The sequence below is a fragment of the Microcebus murinus genome, chromosome 4 (assembly GCF_040939455.1).
Source record: "Microcebus murinus isolate Inina chromosome 4, M.murinus_Inina_mat1.0, whole genome shotgun sequence".
Classification (NCBI taxonomy): domain Eukaryota; kingdom Metazoa; phylum Chordata; class Mammalia; order Primates; family Cheirogaleidae; genus Microcebus; species Microcebus murinus.
This window is the reverse complement of record NC_134107.1, coordinates 54,429,964-54,441,458: the sequence shown is the minus strand read 5'-3', so window position 1 is coordinate 54,441,458 and position 11,495 is coordinate 54,429,964. Positions and strand designations below refer to the sequence as shown.

The following is an 11,495-nucleotide window of genomic DNA, read 5'->3' as shown; positions in this document are numbered from 1 at the left end:
GCTGCTGTGGAGTTTAGAACCAAAAGGAAATATCATGTCCCTGGTTGAAAATGGATTGGTGCACTAATGGCGGTATAAATACAGATCTTGCTTATTAATAAAATTATTCTTTAGTATACTATTATTAAGCTGTTATAAGTCAAACAGGCTGCAATCACAAAGAATAAGCTTGAGCAAGACTGTGTTAGACAAACCTGAAAACATTCCTGGAGGTGCAAGAGTACATGTATGATCTTGCTGATGTCTCAGACTAGAGATGGTTTGTTGAAAAACGCTGTTAAAGATTTAAACCACTTTGGAATATCCCCATCTCCCTGATTTATACCAATATAAATATCCCTGCTTCTGGGAGGCTCTATCTTCCAAATACTTTCCTAAATGCCTCCTTCACATCCTTGTTCCTTAGGCTATAAATGAAAGGGTTCATCATGGATGTTATGACTGAGTAGAACACTGAGATCACCTTGTCCCCCTCATTCATTTTCTTTGAATTAGGCTGCATGTAGGTAAATATTGTTGACCCATAGAAGAAGAAAACAACAATGAAATGGGAACCACACGTAGAGATGACCTTGAGCCTCTTCTTCCCCGACTGTATTTGAATCACAGTGGAGATAATATTCCAGTAAGAGAAAAGGATAAGAGAGACAGGACCGAGGAGGATTACCACACCCATTGCAAAGATGGCCATTTCTGTGCTGTAGGTATCTGCGGTAGCCAGCTTCAGGAGGGCAGGAGGCTCACAAAAATAATGATTAATTATATTCTGTCCCTGGTAAGGAAGAAATAAAGTGAATGTGGTGTCTACTAAAGACACAAATGCTCCACTGGCCCAGGACCCTATGACTAGCTGAAGACAAATGCTCTGGGTCATGAGGGTGGAATAGTGTAGGGGCTTGCAGACAGCCACATAGCGGTCATAGGCCATCGCTGCTAGAAGTGAACTCTCTGTACACCCCATTATTAGGAACAAAACCATCTGAATCAAGCACCTAGTAAAAGAAATGGTCTTTCTCATGACCAGCAAATGGAATAGCAATTGGGGAACAATAGTAGTAGAGAAGCAGAGATCAACAAATGACAAATTTTTAAGTAAGAAGTACATTGGTGTGTGAAGTCGAGCATCAACATGAATTAGGAGGATAATGAGAAGATTCCCAAGCACGGTCAGCAGATAGATGAAGAGAAATATCACAAACAGCAAGATCTGGGTCTGATGATCTGAAGAAAGGCCTAGCAAGATAAATTCAGTCACATATGTTTGGTTTTCTTTGCCCATTGATGTTTACTCCTGCCTACAGATTGGCATAAATAGAGCAATCAAATGTTGACTGTGATTGAGCAACAAATAAGAAAGTGAAGGTATCATTGGAAGAGCAAATGTATTTGATTTAAAATTTTGTAAATATCTAAGACACTTTACTCTATAATTTTTTCATCCCTATATTCCCACTGAAGCATTTTGGTTGGTAGGTGCAGAAAAATCAGGAATACGATTTCGTGGTGATTCTTGCTGTCAGAGTGCTCTCAATCATAGAGCCATTGTTCAACAGTTGTATGGATAATGTCAAAAAGGCTTCATAGAACATTACATGTTACTTGTTTGAACTAAAGAAAAAGGATATAAATATATTATATGGTTTTGAAAAAATATAAAGAATTCTCCCTTTAGTGGAAAGCACAGATTGTGCTTTCTTTTCTAGTTTACTTACCACATAGCCAATTTTCACTTTAATTTCATCAAATAGTAGAGGCCAATAGTCAACTTTTCTATTTTGTTTCCAGTGGATTTTCTTTCATTCTTCCTAAGCCATAAATGGAATTTTAAGAGGTATTTTCAATGATGTTAGAATCTGTGGTCCTGGTACTTCCCTATATTCTTTATAGGGTAGAGAAACAAATCTTGATGGTGATGGCAGTGCTCAAGAGTAAGGCATAAAGGGACCTCATTGTCATGGATCCAAGACAGTGAAGGAGTGGCCAGACAGGCAGCACCCACAGTATGGTAGGTAGGGCTCTTCATGGAGACCAAATGCGGCCACAACAGCTGTCTGCATAGTTGCAATGTTTAATCTGGCATAACGGCATTTGACCTCATTCGTGTGGCAATTTGATTTAGAATATCCAATCAGTTAAATGAATGCATCAGTAGGAAATGGGGCACTGGTCCCACACTCTGAAGCCAGCCAGGAAACACTACTTAAATGAATGGATTAATAAAATGTAATATATGTATACCACAGAGTATTAGCCATAAAAAATGGTGAACTACTTATTGTATTATCCTGGATGTAGCTGGAGCTCATTCTTCTAAGTGACATATCACAAGAATGGAAAAACAAACACCACATGTACTCACCATTAAATTGGTACTAATTGATCAACTCTAATGTGCACATATGGGAAGTAACGTTCATAGGGTGTTGGGCAGGCGGGAGGGGGGAAGAGGGGTTGGGTAAATTCACACCTAACAGATGTGGTGTTCACTATCTGGGGGTGGGTATGCTTGTAGTTCTGACTCGGCAGGCAAAAGCAATTTGTGTAATCAAAGCATTGGTATTCCTGTAATACTTTGAAAAAAAAAAAACTCTATACTTTGCTATACATCAGCAACAAATAAGGAATAACATGGCTGGACCCAATATAATGGGTAAATAGTTCAGAAAGAGTCAGGGAAGGTAGCATGGGAAGGTCGTGGGCAAACAGCTGGGACTCGCAGCTGGAATCTGATAGCCCTGGGAAGCACTGAAGTATTGGGCATAGAACTACCCTTTAGAATGAAGAAGGTATCAGAGAAGAAAGTCAGTCCTTATGGCAGGATCATTTCTCCTTTTCTTTTCTTTTTAACTAATCAAAAGCAATCTGGAGAAGGTAGAGCCATCTTTGGATAGGGAAAAGTCAAAGACTGCAAACATGTAAGAGTTTGTTTTCACATTTAAGTCCCCATGTCTAGGTGGCATTATAGGAGAAATGTGAACAGAACCATTGTGGCTGACCACTGACTCATGAGCTACCAAGTATGACTTGATTTCAAGACCAATGGGTGACAGCGAAGTTTCTATTTGCGAATATCTATCCAGATTGGATCTGAATTGGGTCCAGCTAGAATCTACGGGAGGCTCCACTGGCTTTGAGGGACCAGGAAGGCATAGTCAGGAAGCACATTGAGGGACTGGCAAAATCAAATGTGAAAAATCTTTCTTTGAGCTTTAGTGTAAAGAGATGACTCAAGAGTATCAGGGGTAAAGTCTGTGACATCAACAGCCAAAATAATCTCTTGCTTAAGTTAGTGCTTTGGAAATTGATTTATAACACATTTATAACTCAAGACATTTTCAGTGACTGAGTTAAATAAATAAACAGCTGAAAGCATTCAGGAATGAATGGACTCCTCATACACAGGTACTGTCACATACTTGCGCTACTCATTCTATCTAAAGCACAGTATACAATTTGAGATAGGAAAACTCTTACATTGCTAGTGGGACTGCAAATTAGTGCAACCTCTGTGGAATAGAATTTGGAGATACCTCAAGGAGCTAAAAATAGAAATACCATTTGATCCAGCAATAGCACTATTAGGCATCTACCCAAAGGAAGAAAAGTTATTATATAACAAAGACATCTGCACTTGAATGCTTATGGCAGCACAATTCACTATTGCAAGGATGTGGAAACAACCCAAGTGCTCATCAATCCATGAGTGGATTAATAAAATATGGCATAAGTATACAATGGAATACTACTCCATTATAAAAAATGACGGTGATCTAGCACCTCTTATATTTTCCTGGATAGAGCTTGAACTCATCCTCCATAGTGAGGTATCACAAGAATGGAATAACAGGCACCACTTGTATTCACCATCAAATTGGCACTAACTGATCAAGACCAATGTGCTCACACAGTAGCAATATTCTTTGGGGGTTTTGGAGTTGGGGGTGGGTAAAATCATAACTAATGAATGTGATGAGCATTGTAGGGGGGAAAGGGCATGCCTCAAAATCATGGGTTTTGTATGGCAAAGTCATAACATGTAACCAAAATGTTTGTACCCTCATAATATCCTGAAATTAAAAAAAATACACAAACTTTTTTTTATGTACAAAATTATTAAAAGTATTGCATGAAATTAAAAAAATTTGGAAGGCACAGCTGATACTGGCCAAGCTAGGTGATCTTTTTAGAATGGAGATATCCTGTGACATGGAGAAACACAAGGTATGATTACCTGGGTTACTCATGTAGAAGAGAGGACATCATTAGTAGTTGTTCTTCTTTTAGTGGAAATAGGAACTGAACCTCAATTTGCAATCCTTCTTTCTCATTCTTACCCATGGAGAGAGTGTATCAATATCTCTGAAGACTATAATACTGGTGCTTATAGCACACACACTCAACATTAATACTCACCAAGTTTTGGCTCCTTCCTACTCCCCAGATAATGGGTTGTCAATTGCAGGAAGCTCTGTCTTGCATCTTAGGCAGCGCCCTGTGAGTCCAGTGGATATTACCAGCAAGAGATCATAAGAAAAGTAAAAGAGGAAGACAACACAAATAGTGATAAGAGCCAATGATCAGAAAACAAGGAGATTCTGTAGCTGAAAAGGGATATATCTAGTGTGAGTGACAATGATACTTTCAGGTTCTTGGGACTCTCAGCACCTAAACTGACCCCCTCACAAAGAGTCCAACAGCAAGATTTCTAAGGGCTGAGAATTTCACAGGTGGGGAAAAGAAAAAATATTCTCTCCTAAATAGACTATGGGCTATAAAAATAAAGATTTTGGTTTCTCCTAGGATAGACTCAAGATTTCTGGTTTTGGAAGGTTTGTTCCCTTCAGGATTTTCCTCCTTGGTCACTTCAGCATCTTCCTTTTTACCTGGAGGTCTAGGATGAATTTGTTCTCCAGATGTGGAACTACAGGTGAGGTGACTTATACTAAGTACAGTAGAGATCCAGAGATCTAAGCTGTAGATTTGGAGTTAGATATTCAGTCCCGGTGACTTTCAACCATCTCCCCTGTCAGCTGAGCACAAATTGAGCTTTGCAGTAGATTTTGTTCCAAACTTTTGCTGTATTCTTGGCTGAAGTAAACAATTATTTGTCAAGCACCAACACTGAACTGAATCTTGTTCTATGAGGAATTCTTAAAAGATTGAGGTCCTGAGAGGTGATGCAAATAAGCTATTCCCTAGGGTTCTCCTTGGGAAAATCTTGCTTCATTACCTCTTCACACAATGAATTACCTTGGGATTTTTTAGTAATCATAGGTTCAATTCTGTGAATCTCTTCTGATATCAATTCTTTAAACAAAAAAAAAAATTGTATCCTCTGAGCCTCAAAAGTAGCCAAGAAGTTGCCCATACCTGTCCCTTCTCTGTGGTAGCCAAGTCAAGATTGTAAAGTGTATGCAGTCATCTTTGCATTATTTACTTTAAATTTTTATATTTTTATTGACATAATATATTAATAGTTATACATGTATTTGGGTTACATGTGATATTTTGATATATATATACAATGTGTAATAATCAAGCCAAGGTAATTGGGATATCCATCACCTCAAGCATTTATCTTTTCTTTGTGTTGGTAAATTATATTTCTTCTTTCCTGGCTGTTTTGAAATGTGTAATAAATTATTGTTAACTGTAATTTCCCTACTATACTATTGAATAATAGAACTTATTCATTCAATCTAACTGCATTTTTATATTCATTAATCAAATTATCTTAATTTCTCCTGTTCCCTTCCCTTTCCAGGCTCTGGTAACCACAATTCTAATCTCTAGCTCCATGAGTGCCACATTTTTAGTGCTCACATATGAGTGAGAACATGCAATATTTGTCTTTCTGTGCCAGGTTTATTTCATTTAGCATAACCAACTCCAGTTCCATCCATATTTATGCAAATGATATTTATGCTTTCTATGGTTGAAAAATATTTCATTATGTATATATACACCATTTTTTTAATCCATTCATCCATTGTTGGACATTCAGGTTGATTCCATACTGTGAATAGTGCTGTAAGAAATATGGGAGTGCAGATTATCTCTTCAACATTTTGATTTCCTTTCTTTTGGATATATACTCAGCAGCAAGATTTCTGGATCATATGGAAGTTCTATTTTTAGTTTTTTGAGAAATCTTCATACTGTTACAAATGGTTGTGTTTCTTTATATTTTTACCATCAGTTACAGCATTTCTTTGTCAATGCATCCTTTCCAGAATTTGTTATTATTTCTTTTTGATAATAGCCATTCTAACTGGGATGAGATGATGTTTCCTTATGGTTTTGACTTGCATTTACCAGATGATTATGTTATGAACATAATGATCACATTATGGTCATAATGATTAATTATGTTATGGTATATGAAAAATGTTGACTATTTTTCATATACCTCTTGACCATTTATATGTCTTCTTTGAGAAATGTCTAGTTAGGTCTTTTACCCATTTTTAAATCTAAAAAGAGATTTTTTTTATATTCAGTTGTTTGAGTTTCTTATGTATTTTGGATATTAATCCCTTGTTGGATGCATAGTTTGCAAATATTTTCTTCCATTATTCAGGTTGTTTCTTAACAATGGAATGGAAGAAAGCTAGCTCTCTGGCGTCTTGTGACTCTCCTTGGAGGAGAGCCCCACACAGAGTGACCAAGCTCTGGGATCATGCAAGTTCTCCCCACTATTCCATGTTTGCTGCTGTGCCTGGGCTCTTGGGGATGGAAAACCTTCCAAGAAACTTGGTAGCCTTCTGGTCACCAAAGGCTCATGGAAGGGAGAGAGGGACGCCTGACCTTTCACTGGGCTCTGAGCCTCTCTGGATTTCATCCTTGTCAATCGCTTTTTTCCTTTATCTTCTGTCTCTGCTTCACAATTTTCCTCCGAAGTCCCTGGTAGGTTCCGGCACCTCTCTCTATGATCTGCACCTGATCTGCATCTCCTCTCCCCTCTCCTTTATCTGAAATCCTATCTTCCTTCTGGGGTGGTGTCCAGCAATATCCCTCTTTGGCCATCTTGCCCCCTCCCTCCTTCAAGGTTTTATTTTTTATGGGGTGAATAGAGTGTGTGGTCATGTATCAAGATGGTATAATTCTGCTTGATCAGTCGCATTTGAGCAGTAGCTTTGAATTCTAACAATACTCTGTCAGATTAGGTAACTTTACAACATACTCCCATTTCCCCATAGTGAAATTATCTTTCTAATCAGATCCACTGAATATGGGGAATGTAATGGAGATCTTGGAATCAACCACTTTATTGCAACTTTATTGCATCTGGACTCCTTCAACCTGCTATTCAATGTCAATAGACCTCCTTCTTATAGTCTGAAATTTTATTTTCCTATGTGGCAGTTACCACTTTAATTGATATGTCCTTTGATGACTCACTGGTTGCCAGTAGGCTAAATGCCACTCCACCATCACTCATAAAGACACTTCCACAGGCTTTCCCAACTGCTCCCAACCAACTTTAATCTGGATTCAGCAGACTTTGAATTACAACCACAGGTGTATTTCATCCATTCCTAAAATAAGATCCATCTGTTTAGAAATCAGTTATTTAAATAGTAATCCTTGGGATTTTTTTCATGTTCTTTCCAAACATCTATTTTAACCCTATAGAGATATAGCTATAGGTCTTTCCATAAGGTTAGTTTGGTTCTTCTGTAACGCCTCTGAGAAAAAAAATAAGAAAGATACAAATAAATTATTTACAAAGGTTCAAAGATAGTCAAATTTACATTTATTTTTTGAGTTCCTAAATCTTAGTACAGATATGAATCCAGAGATGTAATATAACTTGGTTGAACCCTGTGGTTAAGAAATCAAGTAATTTCCTCAAATAATTAGTGTAGTTCAGCTACATTATACTTCTATATGTATTCATCCCACTTTGTAGAAAAATATAAATTTCTCTCCAGCCATAGAAACTAAAAAAAAACAAAACATACGAACACACACACACACACACACACACACACACACACACACACAACAAAGTAGGATCTAACAGAATTAGACCTATCAAATTCTAGCTCCCAAATGTTCATAAATACATAAGACAGAAAAAATATTCAGCAAGCTATAACAACAATATAGTCATGAAATTATAAAATAAGGACCACTTGAACTAATATTGTCAGAGTAAATAAAGAGAAAATAATGGGTTGCATAATTATTTTAAAAATAGACATGTTAAAACTTGGTATCAGTTTTGCTAGAATTTAAGGAAAAGAATGTAATGCTATCATGATTATTACATTCCTGGTATATATGAATTATGAACAGTCAACTAGGGTTGTCCAAATCCCACCACTATTCAGAATAGAAGATCGTGAATAGTAGTTCCTTCTTCAATGTCCGAGTTCTGTACTAGTAATAGATGAGGAGATGTGGTTGAAGTGCTCTTTCCCTTAGATTCTCTAGTCTGTCACATACTTTATGTTTCCCCAGGGGATTTGACAGACAAACGCGTGGTCAAATAGAAGTAGGTTTCTCCTTTGATGGGGGTAAGAACAGTGTACCAGGCAAATTTGGATCCTGCTTTGATAGGCCACACACATATTAGCAATTGTTGATTTTTATATGGTTCTGGAGCCAGTCAAATGGGCAGTGTTGGGGAGGATAGAATATTTCCTCTCTGTCATTGTATCTCTTCCTTGGCCTGAATGAAAAAAAAAAAAACTTTTCTACTCCCAGTTTCTGCCCACATGAACCCAGAGGCTGCTGCTGCCAGTACGCTGGGAACTTCTTGTGGACAGGACACCAGGCTCCCAGCCCCCCTGGGGCACTTCCCACCCCAATTTCCCTGATTTGATCATTACCCATTATATACCTGTGTTGAAACATCACATGTATGCCATAAATATATACAACTATTATGTGCCCATAAAAATTAAAAATAAAATTTTAAAAATGTTATATGTACAAATGGGATTACACCAAACTAAAAAGCTTCTGCATAGCAAAGGAAACAATTAACAAAGTTATTCACCCCATAAAAAATAAAACCTTGAAGGAGGGAGGGGGCAAGATGGCCAAAGAGGGATATTGCTGGACACCACCCCAGAAGGAAGATAGGATTTCAGATAAAGGAGAGGGGAGAGGAGACGCAGATCAGGTGCAGATCATAGAGAGAGGTGCCGGAACCTACCAGGGACTTCGGAGGAAAATTGTGAAGCAGAGACAGAAGATAAAGGAAAAAAGCGATCGACAAGGATGAAATCCAGAGAGGCTCAGAGCCCAGTGAAAGGTCAGGCGTCCCTCTCTCCCTTCCATGAGCCTTTGGTGACCAGAAGGCTACCAAGTTTCTTGGAAGGTTTTCCCTCCCCAAGAGCCCAGGCACAGCAGCAAACATGGAATAGTGGGGAGAACTTGCATGGTCCCAGAGCTTGGTCACTCTGTGTGGGGCTCTCCTCCAAGGAGAGTGTCACAAGACGCCAGAGAGCCAGCTTTCCTCCATTCAGATGCTCCCCCCCATCCATCCATGCCAGCATTTGTTGTTTTGAGACTGCTTGAGAAAAGCCATTTTTGTTTTTAGCATGCATTATCAAGTAATGCATATCTCTGTAGTGTTTCTGTTAGAGCCTGGGGGAAGTTTATCTCTCATTTTCCTAAATTTTAAAAATAGTTAAAGGGAAATATCATCAAGATCAATTAATTACAAAAGGAGCCAATCCCCTAACCCTCTTGGAAGCCATAAATAGGTCATACCTATGAGATTGCCTACAGAAAAACCTCTCTTTGTGCACCTCTTCTAATATAGAATTTTTAAAAGAAAACAAGTTTTTCTCCATAGGAGCCTAAAAAGCAGGTAGACAATAATTGCTTAATTATTTCTTAAAATCTTCTTCATAAAAAATAAAATTATTAACTATTTTACTAATATATGCCCCTTAAGAGTTTTCACTATTTCATCTACTGCCTTATAAAAGGAAGCATTTAATTAAGGCCTGACAGAAAAGGAGATTTTCTTTCATCTCCGGCTCTACATCCCGAAATCATTGTACTAAATCAGTATTTTATAATTACCGACTTTCCTGTAAAGAAGGTGTTTTTGAGGTTTAGTCAAATGAAAGGAGAAGGAATGTCTGAGTGTCTTCAGCAAAAAGAATCTCTCAAGAACAGATCTCGGCCAGTTGCTATGGTTTTTCTGATGGCATCCTTGACCTCCTTGTTCCTCAGGCAGTAGATAATAGGGTTGAGCATGGGAGTAAAGACTGCATATATGGCTGAGATCAATTTATTAGAATTAAATGAAGAAATGGCTCGAGGTCGGACGTACATGAAGATCACAGCTGTGTAGAAGATGACCACCACTGTAAGGTGAGATGCACAGGTGGAGAAGGCCTTCCGCTGCCCAGTGGCTGAGGGAATGTGCAGGATGGTAGAGACAATGAAAGCATAGGAAAGAACAGTGGCTGAGAGAGGAAACACAAGGATGACAATGGCTAGCACAAAGTCTACCATCTCAGCCATAGATAAGTCCATGCAGGCCAGTTTAAGGATAGGTGACACATCACAGAAAAAATGGTTTAAGATATTATTGCCACAGAAGGCAACTTGGGAGATGAAGTATACCTTTGCCATGGAGATGGTGAAGCCACTCACCCAGGAACTGATGGTCAGTTGGACACAAAGCCCTGTCGTCATCATGACAGGATAGCGAAGAGGCCAACATATGGCCACGTAACGGTCGTAGGCCATGGCAGCCAAAAGCACACATTCAGTACAGGCAAGGGAGATGAAGAAATAGAGCTGAGTCATGCATCCCAGAAAGGAGATAGTATTGGGACGAAATAGGAATCCAGCCAGCATCTTGGGGACTGTGACAGATATATACCAGGCCTCCAGAAAGGACATGGTACCCAGAAAATAGTACATGGGCTTGTGCAGGGACCCAGTGACCCATACAGTAAGGATGATAACCAGATTTTCCAGTAGCACAAACAAGTAGGTGATGAGGAAGAGGAAGAAGAGCAGAACCTGCAGCCAGGGAGCAGTAGGGAAGCCCACCAGGATGAACTCACTAATATTGGTGATGTTTTCCTTCCACATGCTTAGGACACCAAAAGGCAAAGCATTTAGTAACAATAACATCAAATGGAAGAGTGAGATCCACATTAGCAGCACGGGGCCCTCGGGCTACAGGTACTTTATTGTTACACTTAACCCAGTTTCCATCCTCTAGACCTTGGGTATGATTTGGGAATTATGAGATGCCACAGATCCTCTCCAGAGATACAGGAGTCAGTGCAGGACCAGAAAACAAATCCACCACAGACACAAAGCTGAGAATGTCAAAGCAGAATCACGAAGTCATATTCAGGGGCCAGGCCTTTGGATGTGGATCAGAAAGAGGTCTTCAGGTGGCACTTGGAGTACACACTTTCCTTATCAGCATGCTCCCAGATTTCAGAGGCATTTGTAAGGCAGCAAACCATGGTGGTTGGAACAAGTGCCCAGGATAGTGCAGAAAGTCG

At 38.9% G+C, this 11,495-nt stretch overlaps 2 protein-coding genes across 2 annotated transcripts; both read right to left on the bottom strand.

Moving 5' to 3' along the window:
- Positions 1-355: 355 nt before the first annotated feature.
- LOC105859916 (olfactory receptor 2D3-like) lies at positions 356-1,279 on the bottom strand. The gene has a single exon (XM_012744167.2). The coding sequence runs from the start codon at positions 1,277-1,279 to the stop codon at positions 356-358; it is 924 nt and encodes a 307-aa protein (XP_012599621.2).
- An 8,834-nt stretch (positions 1,280-10,113) lies between these two features.
- On the bottom strand, positions 10,114-11,070 carry LOC105859890 (olfactory receptor 6B9). The gene has a single exon (XM_012744145.2). The coding sequence runs from the start codon at positions 11,068-11,070 to the stop codon at positions 10,114-10,116; it is 957 nt and encodes a 318-aa protein (XP_012599599.2).
- Positions 11,071-11,495: the final 425 nt, after the last annotated feature.

Coding starts and splice junctions, on each gene's coding strand:
- LOC105859916 (XM_012744167.2), bottom strand. CDS start 1,279: ATGGGCAAAGAAAACCAAACATATGTGACTGAATTTATCTTGCTAGGC.
- LOC105859890 (XM_012744145.2), bottom strand. CDS start 11,070: ATGTGGAAGGAAAACATCACCAATATTAGTGAGTTCATCCTGGTGGGC.